Here is a 27,409-nt window from a genome sequence, read left to right on the forward strand (position 1 = left end):
TGGCCCTTGATTGGTTGGAATGAAAACCTGCACCCACAACAGCCCTTTGTGTAAAAGATTGGACAATTGTGCTTTAAAGCAACTGTAGCACCTGGTTCTGAAAACTACCTGCTGTGCTCAACTTCATAATGGACTGGCTACATTAAATTTCCCCCTGTGTGACTGTGTGTATTATAATACATTATAATATATATATATATATATATATATATATATATATATATATATATATATATATTATTAAGAATGGAGGCTGTATGTCATAAACACTTATAGACCAACTTTTGATTGGGATGTTCATCAAACACATATGGCCAATCTGACACCTCGCCATTTTACCATATGTGTTTGATGAACATCCCAATCAAAAGTTGGTCTAAGTGTTTATGACATACAGCCTCCATTCTTCAGGGCAGGCTTTTCACTCGATTTTGGAGCGAGCGAGAGATTTGTGAGACAGGTTATTGATGATGGATGATAAGTTGAATACTTGATGTTATAGTTCATCCTAACGGTGTTGAAGGTGGGTGGGGTCTTATGATTGCAGCAGCAATTGTAGCAGAAGCCTTCAGGTAGTGCTTTGAAAAACAACGTTATATGATGTATTGACAATTTCCACTGAACCAGAAATTTACCTCACAGCCTGGGCTAAGCCATACCTGACATTTAGAATCTTGGATGTTGGAGGTGGGATGCTTCAGATTTACAAGAGTATTCGGTTGGCAGAAAATCTGATAACAAGCTGAGGTTACATTTGAAATGCATGCAGTATATCTTTAAATGTAATCTTATTGTCTCTGGAGCACATTAGCTTATAAATAACTTTACACATTCATACTAAATGCCAAGTCACAGGGGACTGCAAGTCTACAAAATCCATTATATGTATAAATAAATCAGAGATTCCCAAACTAGGGCATGAGGGCCAGAATTTTGCCGTAGTTACAATTAATTTGGCCTGCTGTGTTGTTTATGAGAATAGTGAAAAGATGGGAAAATAGCATTTGGAAAACACTTTTGAAAAAGGAGGAGCAGCTTAATGTCTAGTTAGAGGTCACTGGATAGCTGTTTTAGTCATTGAACTGTTTTGTTCTTATTTTACTTGTACTGAATGTTTCCTGTTTATTTTTATTTATTTTTTACATATTGTGAAATGATAAATAAGAGTTGCCAGCATAGATTTTTATAGAATGTTTGGCATAATGCAATGCAATTAATTTTTGCCCCACAGACCTAAATAAGGCTAGAATTTTGGCTTCTGGTCTAAAATGTTATAAAACCAGTAAAGTGAAGTATTTGATTGAATGTACTTTGTTACTGCACTTAAGTAATTTTTGCCTTCTGTCTAAAACTTAGAAATGATTACCTTTAAACAGTGGTGCACCAGCAGGGTGATGTCTGATGGATGTCTGATGTAGTGAAATTACACGCTGCAGTACCTCGCGTGGCCTGCAGGGGAACAATAACAAGGTCCAAGCTTTTTTTTTTTTTCGGCGTCAGCTGCATGCACGTATACACACACACACACACGCCCACGCCCCCACACACTCAGACACCCAAACACAGCACGCGACTAAAGCCCGACTTTGAACAACAACGTGTTCGGGTTGTCAAGAAACCGGATCTTTTTTGTTAAAAGCAATATTATACCACTTCTTCATCACTTTCACGTCGAGGAACCGACATTATATTCGCAGTATTTCTCTGTTTGTTTGTTTTTGGTGAGTCGAAACCAAAACTGCTATTCTAAGATTTGCATTGAAAGAAAAGTTCGTGTTTTGCTTATCAAGCGAAGTAAATCGCCGTAAAAGCCGTTTGTGGTTGAATCCGATTAGTTTGTCTCATGTCTGATCAGAGTTCAGATGAAGATCTGGATCCTGAGTCGGAACAGGCGGAGGAGCTCGCAGGAACCCTCAGCAAGGTAACTTCTACATTAAATCCCACCACACACACACACACACACACCTGTACACACATATTACATCAATTAAATTAAGTCATAATAAAAAAAAATCTACTACAAGTTTCAAACCGAACATTTGACTGCAACTTGTTTTGGTCTGCAGTTCCGTCTTTTTGCCACCATGTGATATTGACACCTGTTCATTCCATGATCCATCGATTTTGCAGGAAAACCCCATTCTGACCCCACGTGACATGTTTATATTTCTATGCTTGGTTATTGGTTATTGGTTCTTAATTTGTTTTTAATTGTTCGCGGATGGCTGACACTCTGACGTCACAAAATGGACATTGCACCCTAAGGTGCACCTAGAGACTGGAGTTGAATAGGAGGAAACATTTCAGTGATCCAGGTCAGGTTTCACTGCTGGCTGACAAACAACAAAAGAGTTTTTTTTTCTCATTTTCTTACTCACAGTGACGTTATTTTAGTTTTATGAGTGAGAAATACAATATAAAAGAAGTAGAGACAGGAAATGGACTCAGAGCCTGTACTGGGTCCTTGAGCAAGGCCCTTAACCTTCAAATGCTGAGCTGTAAAACTAAGATAAATGTAAGTCGCTCTGGATAAGGGCATCTGCCAAATATCGTTAACGTAAATGTATGATTTGAGTTACGGCAGAACTAGTTGGGAGAATATGAGATTGCAAGCAAGAATATGTTGACAGCGGGACTAGTATGAAGGTGGTAGATCATTAGGTGGTAGGGAGGATGTTCAGGCATTGGACTATGGATAGAAAGGTCAAAGGTTTAAATCCCAGCACTACCAAGCTGCCATTCTTGGGCCCTTGCGCAAGGCCCTTGAACCTCAACTGCTGAGATAAGAGTATTTGACAAATGCCTTAAATGAAAGATGAAAGTTTGTGACTTATAGAGCGGGAGGTGGATGTGATCTGATCATTGTTATGTAATCAGCTTTAAAAGCTGCGTGTGACCAAACCCCCCATCAACTTCTTCCTACTCATCAACTTGGGGTTGTATTCCTTCCCAGTACCATGAGTTTGTGCTGTATATTTAAGGGTTTGCTTTAATCAACATAAAATATACACCGCATGATTTTTTTTGTCCATCTGTAAACTTGCTCAGTCATGCAGTTTTCCAATCAGCCATTTAAGTTGCTGCAGTACAATAATAATAATAATAATAAAACCCCCAACCAGATAGAGAATGCAGAAAAAGTCTAAAGTCTGATTTTCCTTGTGGTGGACTGGTTTGAGCTTTTATTTTTCCACACAACAGTCTCACCTTGTTGAGTAGAAGTTGAGGAAAAAGGTCAGATGATTTGAGCTGGTCATTTGATTTAAGCACTTTTTAAAACCATAGTGAGCAGAAAAGCATCTCAGCATGCACAAAACATTAAACTGTAAGGTGGAAGGGGTATAAGAGCTGAAGACCAACATTCACTTCTATCAGCCAAGAACAAGAATCATGGTCACAAGCTCACCCAAACTGGGCATAAAAAAAAAAAACCTAGTATTTTTCCTGTTTTCATTGAGTCTGTGCACTATTTAAAACATTTGACTTGTGTCTGAACGATTTAATGCACTGTTCTGCTGCAACATGATTGGCTGATTAGACATCTGTATAAATGTATGAATGGACAGTGAGTGTATTTGTAAAATCTCAAATTTTGAATATACAAATTGCTGTTTTGATAAGGAAATTATACATCTTTGCTCACCGTTAGCTTGTTGCTAACAAAAGAAGAACGCAGAGAACCAAATGTTTTTCCCCCACTGTGTGTGTCGAATGCATTAAGATTAAGAAAACATGGTCGTTATTTCAATCTGCAGATTACTGTTTACAATAAAAGTCAAATGCAATCCCACAGGAGTCACTATCAGTGATAAGTTGCATAAGCATTGAAGTTAGTTTTGCCTTAAAGATTTGCCTTAAAAGTAATTCTAGGTGTAGCTCTTCGGTTATGGTATAAGGTGGTAGCTCTGGTTAAGGTGTAAGGTGGTAGCTCTGTGGTTATGGTGTTAGGTGGTAGCTCTGTGGTTGAGATGTGAGGTGGTAGCTCTGTGGTTGATATATGAGGTGGTAGCTTTGGTTAAGATGTGAGGTGGTAGCTCTGTGGTTGAGATGTGAGGTGGTAGCTCTGTGGTTGAGATGTGAGGTGGTAGCTCTGTGGTTGAGATATGAGGTGGTAGCTCTGTGGTTGAGATGTGAGGTGGTAGCTCTGTGGTTGAGATATGAGGTGGTAGCTCTGTGGTTGAGATATGAGGTGGTAGCTCTGTGGTTGAGATATGAGGTGGTAGCTCTGTGGTTGAGATGTGAGGTGGTAGCTCTGTGGTTAAGTTGTAAGGTGCTAGCTCTGGTTAAGGTGTGAGGTGGTAGCTCTGGTTAAGATGTAAGGTGGTAGCCCTGTGTTTGAATTGTGAGGTGGTAGCTCTGTGGTTGAGATGTGAGGTAGTAGTTCTTTGTAGTTGTGAGGTGGTAGCTCTGTGGTTGAATTGTGAGGTGGTAGCTATGTGGTTGAATTGTGAGGTGATAGCTCTGTGGTTGAGATGTGAGGTGGTAGCCCTGTGTTTGAATTGAGGTGGTAGCTCTGTGGTTGAGATATGAGGTGGTAGCTCTGTGGTTGAATGTGAGGTGGTAGCTCTGTGGTTGAGATGTGAGGTAGTAGTTCTGTGTTTGAATTGTGAGGTGGTAGCTCTGTGGTTGAGATGTGAGGTAGTAGTTCTGTGTTTAAATTGTGAGGTGGTAGCTCTGTGGTTGAATTGTGAGGTGATAGCTCTGTGGTTGAGATGTGAGGTGGTAGCTATGTGGTTGAATTGTGAGGTGATAGCTCTGTGGTTGAGATGTGAGGTGGTAGTTCTGTGTTTGAATTGTGAGGTGGTAGCTCTGTGGTTGAGATATGAGGTGGTAGCTCTGTGGTAAATGTGTGGTATCTTATTTTTCTATATACAAATCCAATTCCAAAAAAGTTGGAACAATGTGCAAAATGGAAATAGCCATATATTTTATTCACAATAAACAAACAAACAAACAAAAAAACATACCGAAAGTTTAAACTGAGAGTATATCAAATTTAAATGGAAAAAATAAGGTCGTTTTATATTTGATGGCTGCAACAGGTCTTAAATAAGGTTGGGACATGGGTTTGTTTACCGCTGTGTAGCATTGTGTCTTCTATCCATATATTTTTTGGTATTTAAGTTTTGTGAGAGAAATGTTGTCCTTTATGTGTCTGATACAGGATTCTAGCTGCTCAACAGTTCTGGTGTTCTTTGTTGTATTTATAGTTTAATAATCCAACAAACGTTTTTAAATGGTGAAAGGCCTAGATTGCATGCAGGCCACTTCAGCAAAGGCACTCTGCTACTAAGAAGGTTACTCTATTAAAATAGATGCAGTATGCAGTTAGTATTGTCTTACTCAAATATGCAAGACCTTCCCTGAAAAAGATGTTCTCTGAATTTAAACATTTGTTGTTCTAAAACGTGTATATATTTTTCAGCATTGAGGGTGCTTCAGTACATTTTAAATGGCACAGTGATTATTGTTTCTGGATCACGCCTTCTTCTTTGCATGATAGAGATTTAACCTGGCATTTGTGGATGACATGGCAAACTGTGTATACAGACAATGATTTCTGGGGGTGTTAATTAGCTTATTTAGTAATTTCCATTACAGAATCTGCCTGAGTGCTCGAAGATCACTTGCATTTTCTCCCTTGTGCACAGAGATTTTTCCAGATTCTTTTAAATTTGTGATGATATTATGAGATATTAAATTGTTTTGCATTTTATGTTGAGGAACATTTTTCAAAATGGTTCACAATTTGTAGACAGTCTTTTATTGATTGGCGAAGCTCCGCCCATCTTTACTTCTGAGAGCTCTAAAATACGCTACTTGTACACAATTATCTTACTGACCTGTTGTTTTTAAACTGTTTAATTTTAACACCTACATTTTCAAGATTTCTATTGCCTTATTCCAACTTTTTTAAAACGTGTTGCAGCCATCAAATTAAACATTACTCTTTTCTCCTGTATATTTCTTAGTTTAAACATTTGATATGTTTTTTATGTTCTATTGTGAATAAAATATGGGTTTATGAGATTCGCAAATCATTTTTATTTACCTTTTTGCACTTTGGGTTTGTAGTTAGGGTAATAAATGATACAAGTTATAAAACAATATTCCTGGCGCTTTGTTTTCAGTGGACCAACTATATCCATGGATGGCAGGACCGCTGGGTTGTACTGAAAAACAACACACTAAGCTACTATAAGTCAGAGCATGAGCGAGAGTATGGCTGCAGAGGATCACTCTGTCTCAGCAAAGCTGTCATCAAGGTAAGACTCATCCCTGGATTTAACAGCACTACATTAAAAATCTTAAAAAGTAGATATGCATGCAACAGTTTGAAATGTCACCCACTTGCTCTAATCCCTAATTCTCAAAAACCACATCTTCTCCTGTCTGCCAGTGAGCAGGAATCTGAGGCTATTGTGGGCACTAATTCATTTATTAATCCCAATATACTGTATGGCAGTTGAGTTCACTTACTAGGAAGAAGGGAATGAAAACGAGTGAGCGAATTTGGACATTAAATTGGTCAGCAAATATCATACCAATAATTTCTCTAGAGGGATCGATAAAGTATTTTGATTCTGGTCATGTATCAAAAAGGAGTTGATTCACCTACAGTGTATTAACATCTGTTGTGTATCATAAAACAGTATTTTATTATGGTTATGTTTATTCAACTTTAATACATAAAACACATAAAATCAACACTTTCAGCCACATTTAATTTAATTACATTTAAAAACATGAAATAAATCATCATTAAGAATAAACAAATGTGTGCATACATTATACAGAACATTTTCGCAGTGTTTCCTGTCCGTGACCTCGAGCTGACTACAGATCTAAACGCCATAAGATTTGCTCGCTCTTGCTAATTCTGGTTTCGGCGAAACTTGCGTCTGCGCCATCTCATGTTGCAGTATGGGAAATAGTCTGTTAGAATGCATTGTGGGTACAAACGAGTGAGCAAATACTGTATAGGGAATTAATCAAAATTCGGACACCGTTACAAAATATCCGACACCCGTGAGATCTGGAGCCGTTTCAGACACAGCTAATGTGATGTGTCATTTAGCTGCATCGCATCGAGTCTGTTCTCTGTTCGTCATCTTTATTGTTGACTTACTAATTAATAATCATACTATTGGAGAAGTATAGATATATAATAGATTAAACAGTCATTCCAAAGACAAAACTAATATAGTAAAAAAGTATTTGATGGTATTTGAAAAGTTAAGTTGGCTTCCCCCAAAAAATATGCTGTGTTTAATTAATTCATATTGTTTGTATTGTATAAAAAATAAGGGAGTGCTGAGGAGGCTTGGAAGTCGGGCGTGTGCTCCATAGTCTTGTTTGAACAAGCACAGCTTGTTGCCTCTCACTAAATCCCCAGGACGGCCTAGTTCATACACAGATCTTTTGTTGTCAAGCCTCAAGTATGCGGAAACGGTCACGTGGAGCAGATTCAGACCCGGTTTCACCACGTTTCACCTGCTTTACTTTTATTAGCTCTTGTCCATATAATCCTCACAGATACCATAGCACTCTGTTTTGTCCTGTCAACTGCTGGATTTGGATTTACTACCACGATTGTATAACGTTTTGACTCACCTGCTCATATTTCTTAATCAGTAACTGATGCCAAGTTGTGACACATCCACCCCTCCGCCCCCTTCCTTTTTTTTCCCAAAGCACGTTATGCATTAAAAATTATGCAACAGCCATGTGGTAATTTTTCAGCAAGTGGATGACAGTCCCAGCTGAAATGGCCCTTAGTAAGCAGGGAAGTATGCAGTGTGCTGACATTATTTCATCCCAGACTGGAATTTTTATCAGGTCAGCAGACAAAATCATTGAAAGCAGCACAGTGCTGTGCTTTCTGCACAAGCGAGAGCCGGATGAGTCCAAAGTGTTGGGGTCTGTTTCTTGTAGCAGGCAGACGCTGAGCGCGTAGGGGGAAAAAAACGGATTTAAGGGCCAATGAGAAACTTTGTAGAAATAATTGAAACGTAATTTGAAACGTGGTTTGGATTCACTTTATTTCGGAAATTAGTCCCTGAAGTTAAAATGAAGTTGAACAATGAGATTAACGTGCAGAGTGTCAGTTTCAAGTAAAGGCTATTGTTGGTCTTACTTGCATTTCTTTCAGAAAAAAACTTATTCATATAAATTATTTATCTGTGATTTAGTTGTTTTTGTGGCTGTTTTAACAGTGAAGAGCACAAATGTCAGAATAAATCAGTCAGATGCATTGCCAAAAAAATGCCATGAGTCAAAATTTAACAAAGGCTGCTTTAGAATGTATGATTTGCATCATAATAATGTTGTTATGGGCAAAAAAAAAATGGTGGGCAAATACCACCTTCAGGACCACAGGGTTTTGGACCAAAGCATCTACATGTAAAAAGTGTTTAAAGTGGGGCAGTCTTGTATCATAAGGCTGTTGTGAGTAAACTATTTTTTTCAACATATGTTATTGCATTGTTATACTACATTATTTATTAAGAACACGGTCCAAAGTCTGTTATTCCACTTATACCAAAGCAATACCAACATTTACAATCTTTCATTTATTTATGAGTGACACCACACACATTTTAACGGATTAGAGTTCGAAGTAATGTTATGGAAATACAAGTCTAATTAATTCTTGTTATAACCTTTGATAAGCCATTATTTTTCACCAGCCTCTCTCTCTCTCTCTCTCTCTCTCTCTCTCTCTCTCTCTCTCTCTCTCTCTCTCTCTCTCTCTCTCTCTCTCTCTCTGACTCTCTCTCTCTGACTCTCTCTGACTCTCTCTGACTCTCAAACTCTCTCTCTATCTCTCTGACTCTCAAACTCTCTCTCTCTCTGACTCTCAAACTCTCTCACTCTCTCTCTCACTCTTTAACTCTCTCTCTCTCTCTCTCTCTCTCTCACTCTTTAACTCTCTCTCACTTTCTCTCTCTCTCACTCTTTAACTTTCTCTTTCTCTCTGACTCTCAAACTCTCTCTCTCTCTCTGACTCTCAAACTCTCTCTCTCTCTTTCTCTCTCTCTCTCTCTCTTCCTCACTCTTTAACTCTCTCTCTCACTCTTTAACTCTCTCTCTCTCTCTCTCTCTCTCTTACACACTCTCCCTCTATCTCTCTCTCTCTATCTCTCTATATCTCTCTCTCTCTCTCTCTCTCTCGGTGTCTTGTTAATATCCTGAAACCCAGAAAGTGTAACCTAGACCAAGAACTTTTTCTGTTTCCAAAGGCTTCTATAAATGTTAAATAAACTTCTCATAACAGTTCCACAAAAATAACCTTCTGATCGTTCAACCAAACTGCTTTGCATATAAGAAAACTTTGATTTATAAGGCCGCAAGCTGTTGGTTATCAGTTCTAGACTATTGCAATGCCATTTGAAGGGAAACAAATATAATTTGTATATAATGTATTGTACAAGTCTATGAATGAGCGTTTAGTTTATTTATTTATTTTAATCCTGTGTTTATTGATTGCATTTTCACTGCATGATGTCACTATAAACATGCTGTGATCATTTGTTCTGGATTTAAGTGTCTGATTCCTGTATGAAATCGGACAAACACAACTTGATTGACCTTCTTTGCTGAAATGTAGGTAGATTTGTATTTTTCTGTCTCTACCCACAGCCACACGATTTCGACGAATGCCGCTTTGACATCAGTATAAATGACAACATTTGGTACCTGCGGGCTGAAGACCCCGACCTCCGGAGCCAGTGGATTGACACCATTGAACTTCACAGGGTAAAAACAGACGTTGCAGAAATGCTTGGTGAAACCGTGTGTTAATTTTCTTACACACGTCTTCATTCTGATCCGTGCTGTTCGATTAGATTAAAGGTTGTTTATAGTTTAGCAGAACCTCATTTAGGATCTTTGATTTGAAAATCAAAAAAAGAAAGGGTTTTTTTTGTAAAATCATTTATTGCACTGCAGATTTCAGTCTTAATCTATTAAATGTTTATGCTTCCAAAGTAAGAAATGATCCACATGGACATGATCCACAGGACATGTAAGTTCCTCTAGTTTGGATAGCCACAAGGTTCAATAACAGTTCAACAAACATTCTCGAGCTTTAGCTTAATGAGTAGAGGTGTGACATTGCTCCATGATATATATTCTAGACATACTGCTTTTGCATCAAATTCAACGTAAGATATAGTGAACATGATATTTTTTTCTATGTATGTTTTACTTACGAATGTATTCCTCTCACAGTGCCATGGCCTGTTTCTTAGGTTTTATTGAGAAAACTTTCTGTCTCAAAAGTACCTATTTCTGTTTCTCCAAATGGATAAAAATCCTACAAATCCAAATGATAAGCTATTTATAAACTATTGCTCTGATATGCGTAACACTTTTTTAGCTTTATATGTCCCAGACAGTAAAGTACTGAAGGTCATCACATTAGTGAGTTCCTCAATGCAGATTGGAGAAGGTCATTGTTCCACCATGTGTTATTTAGAAGCTTTTCCTCCCAAACAGAATCAATTCCATTTTTTTAAACAATGTTTTGTGCCGGATATTTGCTGACAAGTCTGATGTCATAGTATTCGGACTTCACATTCTCCATTTTAAGAAACTGGTTAGACAAGATGTTTTTAGTCCCATTTTTGAGACAGGAATGTGTAACTGTCTTTGGATGTTATCTTGGAAGGTTGAGTAAGCCTGTTCCTTTAACACATAGCTTGTATTGATCCTGAGTGTGTGGGTGTTATTGAGATGACTGCATTCTTAATTTATTTTTTATTTTTTTAATCTATAAAACTGTAGCATGTGATAGTTTTGTTAATAATAACTCACATGGTTTAAAAGTAAGCCCTTATCTGGGCCGGAATCTTAATGTGAGTTGTGTATCAGTGTATCACATTTTAAAAGGAATATAGTTTGTATCCAGCACATTTCTCTGTAGAGGAGTGTACCCTGTCTGTAAGTTGTTTTGATCCTGGTTTTGTAGTACTTGTTTTGAGGTAAAAATGGGGTAAAATGTCAACAAAGTCTTTGTGTTAGTCATTATCTGACTCATTAGTGTGCATATAGGGTGTGTGTGTGTGTGTGTGTGTGTGTGTATAAAGTACAAAAAGAATGATTGGACAGCATGAGGTTGCACAAGTTGTTCTACTAGAGCGCCCTCTGCTGGGAGAAACTAGAATTTTGATTGTCACTCAAAAATATATCCCAATATCATTTTTATAGTATTGTCCCTTGAGATGTATAGTATCTCACAAAAGTAGTACACCCCTCGCGTTTAAGCAACCACTTTGGTAGATCTTCTCAATGGACAATACCATAGAAATAAAACTTGGATATATATTTTAGAGTAGTCAATGTGCAGCTTGTATATCAGGACAGATTTACTGTCCTCTGAAAATAACTCAACATACAGCCATTAGAGTCTAAATAACTTTCAACAAAAGTGAGTACACTCTAAGTGAACGTTTCAAAACTGTCCAAAGTGTCAATATTTAGTGTGAGCACCATTGTTATCTAGCACTGCCTCCTCCTGGGCATGAAATTCACCAGAGCTGCACAGGTTGTTGCTGGGATCCTCTCCTACTCCTCCATAATAACATCACAGAGCTGCTGGATGACAGACACATGGTGCTTCTCCACCTTCCCTTCATCATTTTCTGAAGGGAGGACCTCATGTATAACTTCAGAATTTCACAGTACACGTTAGAATCCATCTCCCTTAATGAAACGCAGCTCCCCAGTACCAGATCATGATGCTACCACCACCATGCTTGACTGCAGGCAAGACACAATTTTCTTGGTTCTCCTCACCAGGATGTCGCTAGACATGCTCAACACCATTTTAGCCAAACAAGTTTATCTTAATCTCATCAGATCATAGGACATGGTTCTTGCAATCAATCCCTCTAAATCAATGCTGGCAGCACTCATGTGTCTATTTTGTTCTGAGTGGAACCCGTCTTGGAAAACCTCTGTATGACCCTGGCCACTGTACTGTAATTCAGTTTCAGGGTGTTACTGATCTTATAGCTTAGGCCATCTTTGTGGAGAGCAACAATTTATTTTCTCAAATCCTTTGGTGCCATGTTGAAAATCCAGTGGTCAGTATGAACACAAACTTTGAACTGCTCTAATACAAGATACACACATTTGCATGGTCCTGTCAAGCAGACAAAAACATGAACATGATGAACATGTGTCTTTGGATTAACGTTGAGGCAATGGATTACAGCAGTGAAGGCTGGAGACTGACTAACGATTCAGGCATATCTAAAACTATCAACACATGATGATTCAGGATTTAATATGAATTAGAAAAAACGACTCGTTAGCCAACATTGTATTGCATGCAGCTTTTTGTTTATTCGTGACCACACACAGGGCTCAGATGTCCCACATGGAGCATTCAAACCCTCTCTCACACTGGTCCACCACACCAAGGATCCCAGCAACATGTTTACACACTTCACCTAACCTTCGTGGGTTCTTGGCTTTGTTCTGCGGTTCGGACACCGACAAGGAGCTCGGGAGATCACAACACTTGGTGTATTAAACCTCGGGAGGTAAAACCAATGCATTAGCCATAGTGGGTTAAACAGTGCATATCTATCTATCTATCTATCTATCTATCTATCTATCTATCTATCTATCTATCTATCTATCCATCCATCCATCCATCCATCCATCCATCCATCCATCCATCCATCCATCCATCCATCCATCCATCCATCCATCTCATTTATTTATATATATATATATATATATATATATATATATATATATATATATATATATATATATATACCGGACATTAGCGTGAAAAAAACTTAGCGTGGCGTATATATACACAAGTGTGTATACATAAAATAATAATAATAAAAATAAAAAACACTGCACATAATAAGCTTTTAGTATTGGTGTGTTTACTGACTTTTGTCATTTAAAAACGCTGTCTTATTGCATTAAACCACGTTCTGCGTTTTACAATATCCCTCTTTTCCCGCGATTCCAAATCCCTGTTCCCGTGGTATTATCTCCAGATCTTATTTAAAGTTGTAGTACATCACTGTAGTTAGTAAAATTTAGTTAGCAATGTGATTTAATATTAAATTACACATACAGACTTACGCGGACACGCACGTGCAACGCGCACTGATAACCTCCCCAGTTACCATAGCAACGACCCAAACAGAGGAGGTTTTAACAGCGCGTGACGCTCCAACACTCACCAAACACATGCGAAATATCGTACACATTGTTTGAGCAAATCCAGACTCAGATATGCCTTTACTGAAACTCCCGTGTGGACCAGATACTAGTGTGGTACTTCAGGTAAACGTTCTAAGTGAAAAGATTTGAAGTAAAAAAAAAAAAATGGCATCACCGGAAATGCTTTATGACAAGACATGCGCAGTATCATCTGAACGCGTTTGTTATCGTTTAAATCTGAGATAGATAGATAGCTGGATGGATGGATGGATGGATGGATGGATAGATAGATAGATTGATTGATTGATTGATTGATTTTATTATGTGCTACAACCGACTGCAGCTTTGGTTACTAGGATAAAAATGGCAAATTAACTCTAATTATTTATGTTGTGTTTAAGTTTGTGACGTTCAGATGTTGTGAAATATTAAGAAAGTGAATAGGCATCTTAAGCTTTAACTAACAAAAACACTTTGAGCAGTGTAATACTGAATCGGTTTTCCAGTCATTGCATTGCTTTGCTGGGGAATTTTGCCTAATTTAGATTATTTCCTGACAGATCCTTGTATCCATTAAATGAGTTAACAGAAAGTCAGCTGGTCCACCAATTTGTCTGTCTATGCCATGGAAATTGTTTATCTGATTTGTAAACTCTGGCTCTCCCTGTGTAGTTCAGAACGCTGCTGCTGAGCAGTCTGAGTTTGGGTCTCCTGGTTCAAACTGAACGTGGAACAAAAGGCCATTCAACCACATATAAAGACATTCAGCCATATAATTTTTTCATGCCTCTAAATTTGTAGAAACAGTATGGGGAGAACCTTGTTTAGCCAGAAAAGTCTGGTGTCCCAATACCTTTGCTTATATAGTATATGTGTTGCTCATGGGTGGACAAATTTCATCCTAATGTACCTATCTTAAGCCAATTTTGTGTTCAATAGCCAAATATAACACTTTAAATATCTTGACATTTGCCAAAGTTTTCATTTTGAAGGTATGGATGTTTAAAATGAATGAAATTCACATTGGAAACTCTGAAATGAGCGCAAGGAGATAACACTTTGGTGCATAGGCGACATGCTGGCCATCGACTGGTGAGGTTTTGTTGAGAGTGCAAACATGAAGTGCTACATAAAAAACCCAGCAGTGGATTAGGACTATGGCTATTCTGTTACCTCCACACACTATCTATATTACTGTTTTTAACTAGATAACTAGCAGCCTAGTCAGTGAATATTCCAGGAAACCAAAACTTCTAGGACTAGGTGATTAGGATTTGTTTTAGAATATCTTACTGGTGGACTTCAGCAACTGGTATCGCAGCCAGTTTTGCTATTTCTAAAACACCGTTTTTTCACACTGCGATTTGCTTTGGACAATACAATGTTGTTATATGTTGGCGAAAAATCTTTTGAAATTTTGCATGTACATGTGTTTTTTTCTGGTGTGGGATTGGCGAATCGGGCTTCAGATGGTGACTTTCTGCTAAAGCAATGCATTCTGTGAATAAAACATGAGCTGTTGCTCCTAAAGGGAGACGAACAGCCGTAAAACCTCAGAATTACGCTCAACACTCAGCCGGTCCATGCTTTTTCCCTCTGTGTCTCTGTGTCCCCATCACTCACCTCACCCACCCACACGCACACACACTTCTTTGTTTCCGCTGGACTGGCGCAAGGGATGGATGCTGCTGAGCGGCTTAAGCAGGAGGTCTCTGTGTGTGTGTGTGTGTGTGTGTGTCTGTGTGTGTGTGTGTGTGTGTGTGTCTTGTTCTCCCACATCCCCTCCCTTTCTCATTCCTCATGCTTCGCACACACACATGTAATTCCTCACAGCAAGGCTCACATTGCAAGATCAGCTGCCTTTATTCTTCAATCGTTATGTTTTTTATATTTTTTTCTTTTATAACACTTGAGAGGAAAAAAGCATCATTTTCCACCTCCGACTCGCGCTTCCTCACCACATGTCTGCAGACAGGCTATTAGGAAATACTGGGAGTGTCTGTTCAGAGCACTGAGGGGCCATGCTCAGGCCAGCCAGCCAGGATTGTAGCAGCACGCTTTTCTGCTTTGGCTGCTGGAATGGACGAATGGTGGGGAAGAATATGGGCATGTTTGCATGTATGCTGTTGGATCACATTGACTTTCTGCTATTGTCCCTCAAAAACAGCAGTAGAGTTTGTTTTGCGTGTTATTTTATTGTTTTTGTTTTTATACTGTCTCCGGATGCAAGCATTATCTTTTATTAGTTTGTAAGCTTTATTTATGTATTGTAATTTATGTTCCAACTAATCATGTGCAAGAGCGTATGTTTTGCAGACTAAAGTGACTGCTGGACTGGAAAGTAAATTACAGTCTATATTTGTAGTGATGTGCTTTGTATATCACTACACACTTGGCTGCACATGGCTGGTTTGATTGATTCATGCTCATCTGAATAATTTCAGGTTTTTTAAAGATTGTTTGTGATTTAGGAATTTATTGTCAGATTTAAAGCCTGGGCTGGACTACTCTTCATAATCCCTCAGCTTTAAAAATGGCTGTCTGAACGTAAATGTGGTCAAGAAATGCTCATATCTCTCCAGGATAACGTAGAAAGGTGTTTACAAGCATAGTAAAGGCTATGCTTTTAACTGAAATTCAATTTCTTTTGTCCACCTTTATATCCAGGACTGGTGATACTAATGGGGCAGTATTTGATGAATCCAGCAAAGCATAATTTAAAACCAAAAAACTATAATTTAGACATGAGACATTTTTACTTACTTGGCACCTCTCTGCTTGTCTCTAGTCACTTAGCCAATGTTACATTTCTGGATGGTGATCACCATATAGGATGCTTTAAATGCTGTTTCAAAGTTAATATTCTAGCAGATTTTATTGGATTTTATTGGAGTGGTTCTAGTGTTTATAAGAAAATCAAGTTCTTGATTCTGTGCACTTCAGAAAAGAAAATTTGAGTCACTGAAAAGCCTTTAAGTTTATTTTAATGTGTATATTTGTGTGTGATTGCAGGCTGAGTCAGGTTATGGTTCAGAAACTAGTCTGCGGCACCATGGATCCATGTTGTCCCTCACTTCTGCCACCAGCGGCCTCTCAACGACCTCCACATCTTCCTTAAAAGTAAAGAAAATTCTCTCAGTACTTATATAATACTATTGCTTGTGGATTGGTAAAGGATTTAATATATAATGCTTCAAGCTATATTGTGCTAAATACTAGTTCCTTTATCAAAACAATTATAAGACAATTATTAGCATGGATTGTGCAGCATTTGCAATTGAAACAAAACTAGAAATCGGAGACCTTATTGAAACGTTCATATATAGACTGAGAACCTCAAATATATATTTGCAAACATGATCCTTTGATAAATATGCATTACTATTTATTACAAAAAAGATTTATTGTTTGATGTTTGGTCACTGTGCAGAAAGGCAACAGTCTCAGAGAAAAGCTGGCAGAGATGGAGACATTCCGGGACATTCTGTGCAGACAAGTGGACACACTGCAGCGTTACTTCGACAACTGTGCAAATAGGGATTATAGAGAGGGTTTTTTCAGGGACAAAGGTGAGATGTTTATATATTTTATTTCATATATGTATATACTGTGTATATATAAATATATACCGATCTGCAATGTAACTGACAGTTGATGTGAATAACATTATCAAGGGGCCCATGCCAAGGGGTGGATTTATTATTATTAGGCAGTTTGGGCGAAATTTGGAAGTTAGGCAAAATTATTATGGATGTCAGTTTACGAAATTAACGAATCGGAAGAGTTGTCAGGTGGAGGGATCTCAGTGACTATGACAAAGGCCAGTGAATGCTAGATCATCAAATCTTCAAATAGCATATTTTTTGAGATGTTGCTATATATAGTGGTAGGAAGTGTAATGTTCTTGGCAGGTTCTGCTGAGAAACCTTGGGTCCTTGCATTCATGTATATGTTACTTTGAGATGTACTACCTACCTAACCACTGTTGCAGATCAATGGCAATGGTATTCCTAATGGCAGTGACCTCTTTCAGCAGGATTACATGATCTGCCAAACTGAAAAAAAAAAAATGGTTCCGAATGGTTTGAGGAACACTGAGTTCATGATCTTCATTGTTCCCAAATTTCCCAAATCTCGAAGTCCTACACAGTTTTGGACAGGTGGTTGTAATGTTATGGCCGAATGGTTTATATATCAAACAATACTATTTTGGCAGCTGATCAAATCCAAACTGGACTGTAAATCTACATGATATCTTAAATCTAGATAACATGAAGATAAGCCATGCATTTTCATGTGTGTAAGTTGTACTGTGTGCTGCTTAGACTCTTCTGCAGGTTCTAGTATTCATTTGGCTGCAATGTGTAGTTTGTTTCTAGTTTGACTAGTCTTTCTCCCACGTGCATTTCCAGTACCAACATTTGCAATTCCAAAGAAAAGTAGGAGAAGGAAACTAAAAGTAATTACATGCAAAAGGCATCTGTATTACCTGCAGAAATGATTTTTGAAAACTTGCCTTATAATATGAATTCCCCAAATCTAAATGTGAGTGGGAATATCAGATAGTCAGTTTTAATATCAGTAGAATATCAGTATAATGAAGACAAACACCTTGTAATTAAAGTTCCCAAATGAGAACCATGTGGCTAGCTGGCCATGTTCTGAGAACAATTCTGTTGTCAATCTGTTTTAGTATTTACTTAAGTAATTATATTTAGCTATTTTATTTTATTGGTAGTAATGTTATAGCTTTAATGACTACTTAATAATCTATGTTCTGTTTGTCACGCAGTAATCGAGGATGATGAAGATGATTTTTCCACCATACAAATTGATGGAGACTACCTTCTCAACTACAATAGCGGCAAAGAGAAGTGTAAGTATGATTGCATGTCTTTCCATATTTTATTCATTGTTTAAGCTAAAGTTCTTGGTTATAGTTGCATAGCATTTCAGAGTAATTGAAATATCTCAAGAACTAAATAGTCACCACCAGAGGTGAAATAAACTGCAGCCTCAATTCCAAAAATTTGGGAAAATATAAATAAAAACAATGCAATGATTCGCAAATCTCATAAAGCTATCTTTGTTATTAACAATATAGAATAGAATACATATTAAATGCTTAACTGAGAAAAATGTTAAGGAAAAAATAATGCTATTTTGCATTTGCTGTAAAAACAAACGCTGAAAAAGTGTTAGAAAGTAAACACTTGGAGGAACATTTTGTAACTGATTAGGTTAATTGGCAACTAATCAATAACTTGATTGGATACATAAAATGTGTTTTAGAGAAGCAGAGAAAAATTGGGGTGGTACATGGACAGAAGTTTGTGGACACCTGATCATAAGTTTAATGTGAATTTTTTACCATCAAACTCCAAATATATATCCCCATTTGCTGTTATAATGACTCCCCTCCTCGAGGAAGCTGTTCCATTAGATTTTGGAGTGTGCTTAAGGAGATTTTTTTCTGTCAACCACAAGGGCATTGGTAAAGTCGGGTAGGGATGTAGGGTGAGACTTCCTGGGGTTCAGTGTTCTGATACATCTCAAAGTTGTTCAGCTGGATCGAGGTCAGAGCTCTATAGCAGGCCACTGAAGATCTTCCACTCCAACCCATGTAAACCTTCTTGGGGCTCACTTTATGCAAAGGGGTATTATCATATAGGAACAGGTTCGGGTTATCAGTTTGGGGAAGATCCCAATTTAGTTGGAAAGGTAAGGTGTCCCAATACTTTGTCCCTGAAGTCCTGCAGAGACAAGTCCGGTGCTCTACAAGTACCTTTCTATTTGATTCCTACCACTTGATGCATAAGAAGCAAACAATGGAAAAATAAACATCCCTTAAAATATTTGCAACAATTTCTAATGTTACTTAATTTCAGTTATATAGCCTTTATGTTAAATCATTTTGTAAATTGTTTTTCACAAAAAACCACTTAGCGGCTGGAAACCTGGCTTTATTTAGCTACAAATAATCTGTCATGTCTGATGGACAGTTCATAAATGAACACCATAGTAGTGAATATATTTAAATTATTTAATATTATGTTGGATTTACAATGTTACTGCAAAAGGCACAAGCTTGCAGCATGATGCTAGCATGTCTACGCATGACTATATTTGAGTTCTGTGGGGGAAAAAAAAACCTTGTTCTTTCCATGTTTTTGCTTTAGTGTTCTTTAATGCCAGCATGAAAGCAGCCATCGGCATTGATTTCAAAGGTGAAGCCATCACTTTCAAAGCCACCACAGAAGGCATACTCTCTACAATGTCCCACTGCATCGACATCATGGTCAAACGTGAGGAGAACTGGCAGAAGCGGCTGGATAAAGTATGTCTACAAATAAATAAAATCCAATGATTTTATTGTTTAGACTGGATTATAAGGGGGAAATATTGGGTTTTGTTTACACAATCAAAAGGGAATATTCCACCCATGTGGTGCTAAATGATGATTTTTTTTCAATCTTGCTCCTCATGTTACATTGATACACGAGGCACCTAAAAACTTTTTTCAGATAAAGCAGTGGGTAAAGCAGTACAAATCAAATTTCTAAAGCAGAAATATAAATCTTGTGAAGAAGACAAGACACTGTTGTAATTCTTACTTTTATTACTCATTGACTGTCTGTGAGAGTTGGACTGTGGAATGGAGGATTGATACCTGAAGGAGAAGAAATAATTTCATAACCTAATGTACAGTACAGTGGTAAAAATTTGTTTGTAGTAAAATTCTGTCTGTTTCTATGTAACCAGTTGCTGTAGTTAAGATAAATGAATGGATATCATTGAAACTGTCAGCTGTGAATTTACATTAGTGTTTCAGATAGTGGTCATGTTTATTCTTTGGAGTTGAAGCTATAAAGGGCAATTGTTTGAAAGCCTTCTCAGCAGTCAGCAGATCATTATCACTTTCGCAGCTCTGTGAAAAGTCAAAGTGGGTGAATGGAATCATATGCAAGCTATGTCGAGAGTACCATATGGTTAAAAATAGTAATTTATTTTTATTTTTATTTTTTTATAGTTTTTTACATGTAGAGGAAAACAGGATTAAAAAGTCCTCTGTGACCGCAAGACTGCCTTTGCACAATGTCTACAAATATGACCAGTGTGTTTGATCTATTATGTACTGTTTAATAAGACGTGTAAGACTGTTGACTCGGCTACCGAAAACCCGCGCTGTTAACCACGTGGGACTGCATTCTTTGAAATTGGTGCTAATTTATTTGAACGCTTATTCGCAGCGCACTGTTACACTTCTGTAACATCTCGTTGTAAATTTTAGACTTACCCTACCAGTTCTTGCTTGTCTAGCTGAAAATCATTGCAAGTCAGGAAGCACTTAAATTCCATTCCATTCGAAGCACTAGCGAAATGAAGGGGCGTGGAATATGTGCGCATGAAAAGAAACCTGCAGCCGGAAGACAACCTGCAGATCTTGATCTTGTTACTCGAGTTCACCAGCTTATGCACTGTATGGATACTTACTTAATATGTCAACCAGTTTGTCCACACTGAAACCCTGGCTGCTCTGGGCAGCCGAATCTGGGCAGAATTGGATTCATCAGAACAACTTCCGTGCAGTAGGTTGCATGTTCTCTGCTCTATTTGTTGCCTCAGTATGAGTAGTAGCTTTGTTTTGCCTAACTGTAAAAAAAAAATAAATTAAAAATTTAAACAAGGTCTTCAGCGTTTCAGAACTGTGTCAGAGCATTACATTTGTGCTTTTGTGCAGTGGTTTTGTTCTTTTTTGGTTTTCTTAGGTCTCAGGTTCATTTCAGCCACAGTTCTTTGCTGTCGTTTTGGTTTCAGGCAAAATATTGTTTGGTTAGGTGACTTACGTGGCTTACTGTGGCACTCCTTTTGCAGGTGTGATTTAAACAAGATGTAAATTTTAATGATTGTTTCTGTTGCCATTAGAGCGCAAGAGAGGCTTGTGCCGCTCCAGTTGGGCAAGCAAGTATAAGTATTATGGTATTAAGTATACTGAAAACAAAATAAAAGCGTATTTGTGTGAAACGATTTCAAAAACACATTTTGACAAGACGTCACTGAAGTCGGGCAATCCCATTTTTTTCCCCCTCTTTCTATTCGTTTGACTCTTGGTGAAGGTTGTTGTTATTTGAGGATCTTTGTAACTGGGACACAGAGAGAACCCTAAGGCCATACCCAGTCCCAGATGTTGAACTTCTAACAACAGTGAGATTGAACCTGCTTTATTTACCCTGGTTTTATTGTTTGAAGCCTGAAACTGGATGTAGAACCTGTTAGAACACAAAAGTTTTGTCTTGGAAAAAAGGTATCTATAGCCTTATTGTGCTCCTGTGTGTAGTGTGATTTTGTCTGCTTTGATCAGAGAAGAATGTAAAGAGCTTAAAATATGCAAGTCATTTATTTTGGTGTTCAGGGTTTATGCTGATAGCGTGTGTGTTCTTTACTTTCCCAGTTCTTTAATATCATACCAAGATTTCAGAATCTGCTTTCATTGCTTCATGAAGTAAGATATTTATTTTTTCTTGTAAGGAAATGGAACAGAGGAAGAGAGTAGAAGAATCATACAAATCAGCCATAAGAGAACTGAAGAAGAAATCTCACTACGGAGGTCCAGATTATGAAGTAAGTCAGGCTGATTTTGAAGTATAAATTAAACTTCCAGTGTGTTTCCAAGTATCTCGCATGCGGCTTGGTTTTCAAACGCAAACAGAAGAAGAGTGTACAGTGCCATAACTAATACCTGATTAATTCGTTATAAACATATGATTTTCAGGAGGGGCCAAACAGTCTCATCAATGAAGATGAATTCTTTGATGCTGTCGAATTAGCTCTGGATAAGCAAGACAAGATTGAGGAGCAGGTACGTTTTGTAAGAATTCGTCAACTAAGAGCAGCAAAACTGCATTGTTTACAATATGCTCTATATATTATAATAACCATTAGACTCTTCTACATTTCGAGGTATTTTCATAAAGTTTATTGAGTATGTTATAAAAAGAATTTCAAGGCTAAAGTGTTACTGGTTTACTTTGGGATAGCCAGAGTGAGTGAGGTTAAATTAATATAACAAGTTACAATGGTGCAGCGACTAGATCCTGAGCATAGCATACTGTCCAAACTGTTTTGCATGTTTTTCATCTGTTTCTCCGCTCTTAAATTGTCCCCATATATGACTATGCACATGGTACCCTGTCATGTGTATTGGCTTTTCAGGTACTTTGTACTGCCACTTCATGTTTCAAATATAAATGATGTTGTCATTATCATTTATTAGCATTAATAACTGCCTCTAATAGTCATGCTGTTAAGAAATTAGACACAGACAGTAATCCAATCTAAGAACACTAAAGCTTTGAGGTGTCCCTGTAAATGAAATTATGTTTAATAAGATAAAGAAATAAGGGTGCTATATTTAAGGCACCTCAGTCAAATTAGCTTTTTTTTTTTTTAGCATTTATATACATGTAATTTTTTAACTGTCTCTGTCTCTTTTTTTTGTTTGTTTCAGTCTGAGAAATGCAGGACGACTCGACCAGTTACACTGAACTCCACTATTAATGTTCACAAATACACCAACAAGGTACCTGACTGAAAACGTACACAATTTAAAAGAATTTCTGACATTTCCGTGCATAAATCCACTTTACCAACATTTCTTTATTCAAGACAGAACTTATATTGGAGGTTAAATAAGCTTGTATTGTTAACTCATCCTGTCTACACAGTGGTTATTAGTTTCATCCAGTGACTTAGTGTTTCATCCATTGGTTCCAAACTTGATCCGCATTTACCTGTTTAGTACGAGGTGGTATCAAACAGTTTCGAGACGAGCTCTGTTTACAAGAAAGTACTTTATATATATGTTTACACACTATGCTCTTCAAAATAGTCCTCTTGCACAGCAATAGAGCGCTCCCATCTTTTCTGACACCTCTGGAATATGTCCTGGAAGACTTCTGTTTGAAGCCTGTCAAGCACCTTCTGCTGTCACGCCGGATCTCCGCTGTGGTATCAAAATGGCGAAACTTGAGCCGGATCTTCATCTTTGGGAAAAGGCCAAAGTCTGTAAGCCAAACCTGGCGAGTAGGGTGTGAAGTGAGAATCATGTGGATTGTTCTCCAATCATCATGCACGAGATGCCGAATGTTTCATCATTTTGTTGGGGTTGAGCTCATTGAAGGTCTTCCTGATTTCTTTTGAAGCATCGCTGTATGTCGAACGTACATCATGTCGAACATCTTATTGACAGATTTGCCCAGATTCACGCAGAATTTCACGTTTGCTCTTTGTACTGACTTGCTGTCCATGATAAAATCGCAGACGTGGTAACAGGTGGTCAGAATAGCACCAGTGAGCACCATTAGTTTCAAATCGTTTTACCACCTCATATGTTAGCAACTTATCCACAAATCTGTTTCTGAAAGAGCAAATATGTATTTAGATAACACACAAATACCATTAACCGAGGACATCATCAGAAATGTATTACATGTAATATAAATAAATGTAACGCCTGTGCTTCTGATGGCCATAGTTACATTTTGTATGACCAGATATTTCTTCTTACTACATTAATAAATCCTGTCTATGTTAATTGCAGGTATGGTAGATAAAAGGCACTAAAGCTTTTCCTGCACATTTGCTTTATTCCTGATTTGTGCTGATAAATCTGTCTTTACTCTGCATTATGGTGTTTCATCTCTGTGTCTGTTTACTTCCTTTGTCTTTTTCTCTTTCTCCCCTGGTTAAGCCTCTTAGTCATGCTTCTTCACTATCCTCTCTCGACCTAGTCAGTGCTTCAGATGATGTGCACAGACTGAGTGCTCAGGTACAGTGTCTTGCCAGTATTCTCATGTTGCATAGGTTTGTTTATATCGTACTTTTGTCACTTTAAACTCCGATGTTTAGTAGCATCACCGAGTTGGAAAAAAATCAGCATGTATAGACGCACTGTTAACAAAGAATTCTGTCAGTCCTCTGTTGAAACTAAGCCCTTTTCATTTGATTCATAATCTAAGCCATAAATAATCAAAAGAAAACAAAGATAATTGTGCTTTCTTTAGAAGCACAACCAGTTCACAAACGCTGTGATGAAACCAGTGAATGTTTGCCATTCAGTGCTTCACCATCTTTTTTTTCTTGACCATCTTTTTTCTGACATTATTCTGTTTCAATGTTGGCAGACTGTGCTGTTAAACTGACTGACACACCTGTTTGATTTTAAACAGGTGGAGGAAATTATACACAGCCACATGACCCATTCCTTACAAGATGTAGGTGGAGATGCTAACTGGCAACTTGTCACTGAGGAGGGTGAGCTAAAGGTAAGTCAGCCCTAAAGCATCTGCTGATTTAAGTGAAACACTGACAGCTAGTGCTGTAGGGATCTGCTGTGGTATATGGTTTAGAGACAGTGGCATTGAGTAAAATACAGGAGGTGGAGCTGAAGGTGGCAGAGCTGAAGATGTTGAGATTTTCATTGGGAGTAACATCGATGGACAGGATTAGTAACAAGTTTATTAGCAGGACAGCACATGTAGGACGTTTTTGGGACAATGTGAGAGAGGTCCGATTGAGATGATTTGGACATGTGCAGAGGAGGGACATGGGGTATATCGGTAGAAGAATGCTGAGGATGGAGCCGCCAGGAACGAGGAAGGCCAAGGAGAAGGTTTAGGGATGTGGTGAAGGAACACATGCAGGTAGTTTGTTTGAAAAAAGCAGATGTGGAGGATAGGGGGGGTAAACATTATAGTATATAAATGTATTTATCAAATTTTTTTACAATTTTGTCCTATCATTATCGGCATTGTAAAAACTGAAGATTGTATGTCGAACCACTGTCACTTTGGGACCATCTGTATATTTAAAAAATATAGATATTTAAATTATGTTTAGGAAAACCTGAGCAATATAAAACTTTTATCTTTTTTTAACACATTTTTGATGCAGGTGTACAGAAGAGAGGTTGAGGAGAATGGAATTGTTTTGGACCCTCTCAAAGCTACACATGCTGTTAAAGGGGTTACAGGTCATGAGGTCTGTCATTACTTCTGGGACACAGCCTTCAGGAATGACTGGGAAAGTGAGTACCTTAATTATAATCTATTTTTTTCTCAATGTGAATGTTAATACTAAACCTGAACCCGACTTCTTTTTACACCTTTCCCAGCAACTGTCGAAAACTTCAGTGTGATAGAGACGTTATCAGACAAGGCAGTAATTATTTATCAGACTCATAAGGTACAGTACAATTTAATTCCTAGCATTTGATGTAGGAGTTTCGGTCACATTGGGTGTGCACTTTTTGCATTGTTCTAATTTGGCTGTTCTCTTGATTCTGTTTTAAGAGGGTGTGGCCTGCTTCGCAAAGAGACGTCCTTTATCTATCAGTCATCCGCAAAATCCTCTCCACCAACGAGAATGAACCCAATACGTGGATTGTGTGCAATTTCTCTGTAGATCATGACAGCTATCCAGTAAGCAAACCATTTTTTACTTTTTTTTTTCTCTCTCTCAGTATAACATGGTCAGACACAATTCTGAAAAAGCCACAGAAGTCCAAGAGAGCAAAACTGCCACTGCTCTATATAGAGGGTAGGGGTTGGTTTTGTGGGTTGGGGGTGGTTTTGGTTGGGTGGAGGGGTAGAGAACAAGAAAGTGAAGCCGTTTTGACAAAAATAAAAAGGAAATTGAAGGAAACTTAGAGTTTTGCATCCAGTGACACCTGATATCAAGTGTCATACAACTATTGACACCTGATGATACCCCCTATGCTTAAGAATTGTATTATGATCTTAATATTAATTAAATATACATTTATTAATATTATTTAGCCTGTCATGAGCCCTCTTTTATTTTTCCAGCCCACAAACCGGTGTATTCGTGCCAAAATCAATGTGGCCATGATCTGCCAGACGCTGGTCAGTCCACCAAAGGGCAACAAAGAGATCAGCAGAGATGATATCCTCTGTAAAATAACTTACGTAGCCAATGGTGAGTAAACTTATTACCAAGTTGATGTTCCCTCTTGCAACACTGATCATTGTGTAAAATTCTAATAATGTTAAAACACATTTTACTGAATGTAGTGAATCCAGGAGGATGGGCACCAGCGTCCGTCTTGCGAGCAGTGGCCAAACGTGAATATCCAAAATTCTTAAAGCGCTTCACGTCATATGTTCAAGAAAAGACCAGCGATAAAGCAATCCTTTTTTAAAAATCAAACAGGTAATGTCAGTATTTGACTTGTTAAGCAAAACTTAACATCACATTGTGCAAATTCTCAACAAAATTTCTATTTTCCTATAGGTTGCCAGACATTCATTGGAGGCCTTATCCATCACTTCACCCTCTAAATCTTAAGTCATATCCAAAATCTAAATTAAACCAGTCATATATCACAGTGTTCTGGATTAGGAATATCAATGTTCTTATACAGGCATCCAGAAAATCCCACGGTATTTATAGTGCACATTGATTACATATACAGTTGTGTCCTTTTACATGTTGTGGGGACGGGTCCTGGTTGTTTTTGTCTGCTTTGTCTTTTATAAGAGTTAAAGTGTTTACGTTGTAAATAATTGTATTCCTATTATGCACATTGTTTGGCTGTCTTTATTAAAGATTTAAAAACACTATTAACTTGAATACCAACTTGAATTAAAAGCTTTCTTGGTTATAACCGTTTTTTAGGCCTTATATAATTTTCTTTTATGAGGTAAAGATTCTCTGCTTTGACTGAGAGAATGTGAAAAGCTTTAAATAAGGAACATTGTTTCCTTTAGGGCCCTGTGTCTTACTGTTCTGTATGAAGATTTGTGCATATTTATGTAAAATAATCTTTATCATGCAGGATACAGAGGTTGGTGAACTGGATAACACTATAGAAAATTATAGATATTGATATAGAAGATACAATATAGATACACTATAGAAAATTATGGATATTAATGTTCTGTTTTTCGTTTTATATATATATATATATATATATATATATATATATATATATATATATATATATATATATATATATATATATTTTATTTTTTTTTTTTTTTTTTTTAGGTTGCCAGATATTGTCTGGCAACCTAAAAAAAAAAAATATATATATATATATATTAAAAAAAAACGAAAAACAGAAAACATTAATATCCACTTTTATAAATGTTTTTTTAAACATTTCACAAATACTACAGAATTATAACTACGT

At 37.5% G+C, this 27,409-nt stretch overlaps 1 protein-coding gene across 5 annotated transcripts; it reads left to right on the forward strand.

The window, feature by feature from the left end:
- The first annotated feature begins 1,523 nt into the window (after positions 1-1,523).
- cert1a (ceramide transporter 1a) lies at positions 1,524-26,886 on the forward strand. 5 transcript variants are annotated; one of them, XM_046841726.1, is made up of 18 exons: positions 1,524-1,921; positions 6,132-6,266; positions 9,643-9,759; positions 16,210-16,317; positions 16,628-16,766; positions 17,990-18,073; positions 19,377-19,534; positions 21,727-21,819; positions 21,971-22,057; positions 22,706-22,777; positions 23,948-24,025; positions 24,426-24,521; positions 25,150-25,282; positions 25,370-25,440; positions 25,548-25,676; positions 26,064-26,193; positions 26,289-26,427; positions 26,509-26,886. In XM_046841726.1, the coding sequence occupies exons 1-17, from the start codon at positions 1,844-1,846 to the stop codon at positions 26,414-26,416; spliced, it is 1,836 nt and encodes a 611-aa protein (XP_046697682.1). In that variant the 5' UTR covers positions 1,524-1,843; the 3' UTR covers positions 26,417-26,427; positions 26,509-26,886. The 5 variants fall into 5 exon arrangements, with proteins under 5 accessions (XP_046697682.1, XP_046697683.1, XP_046697685.1 ...); XM_046841727.1 differs by lacking the exon at positions 23,948-24,025; XM_046841729.1 differs by lacking the exons at positions 1,524-1,921; positions 6,132-6,266; positions 9,643-9,759 and adding an exon at positions 13,169-13,320.
- The last annotated feature ends 523 nt before the right edge of the window (positions 26,887-27,409 follow it).

This window comes from Silurus meridionalis, chromosome 27, assembly GCF_014805685.1.
Source record: "Silurus meridionalis isolate SWU-2019-XX chromosome 27, ASM1480568v1, whole genome shotgun sequence".
Lineage (NCBI taxonomy): Eukaryota > Metazoa > Chordata > Actinopteri > Siluriformes > Siluridae > Silurus > Silurus meridionalis.

What these genes read in the sequence shown, in the direction of transcription:
- cert1a (XM_046841726.1), top strand. Translation starts at nt 1,844, where the DNA reads ATGTCTGATCAGAGTTCAGATGAAGATCTGGATCCTGAGTCGGAACAG. An exon ending in ACACCATTGAACTTCACAGG is followed by an intron (nt 9,760 to 16,209) that starts GTAAAAACAGAC and finishes GTGTGATTGCAG; the next exon opens with GCTGAGTCAGGTTATGGTTC. An exon ending in CAATAGCGGCAAAGAGAAGT is followed by an intron (nt 18,074 to 19,376) that starts GTAAGTATGATT and finishes TTTTTGCTTTAG; the next exon opens with TGTTCTTTAATGCCAGCATG.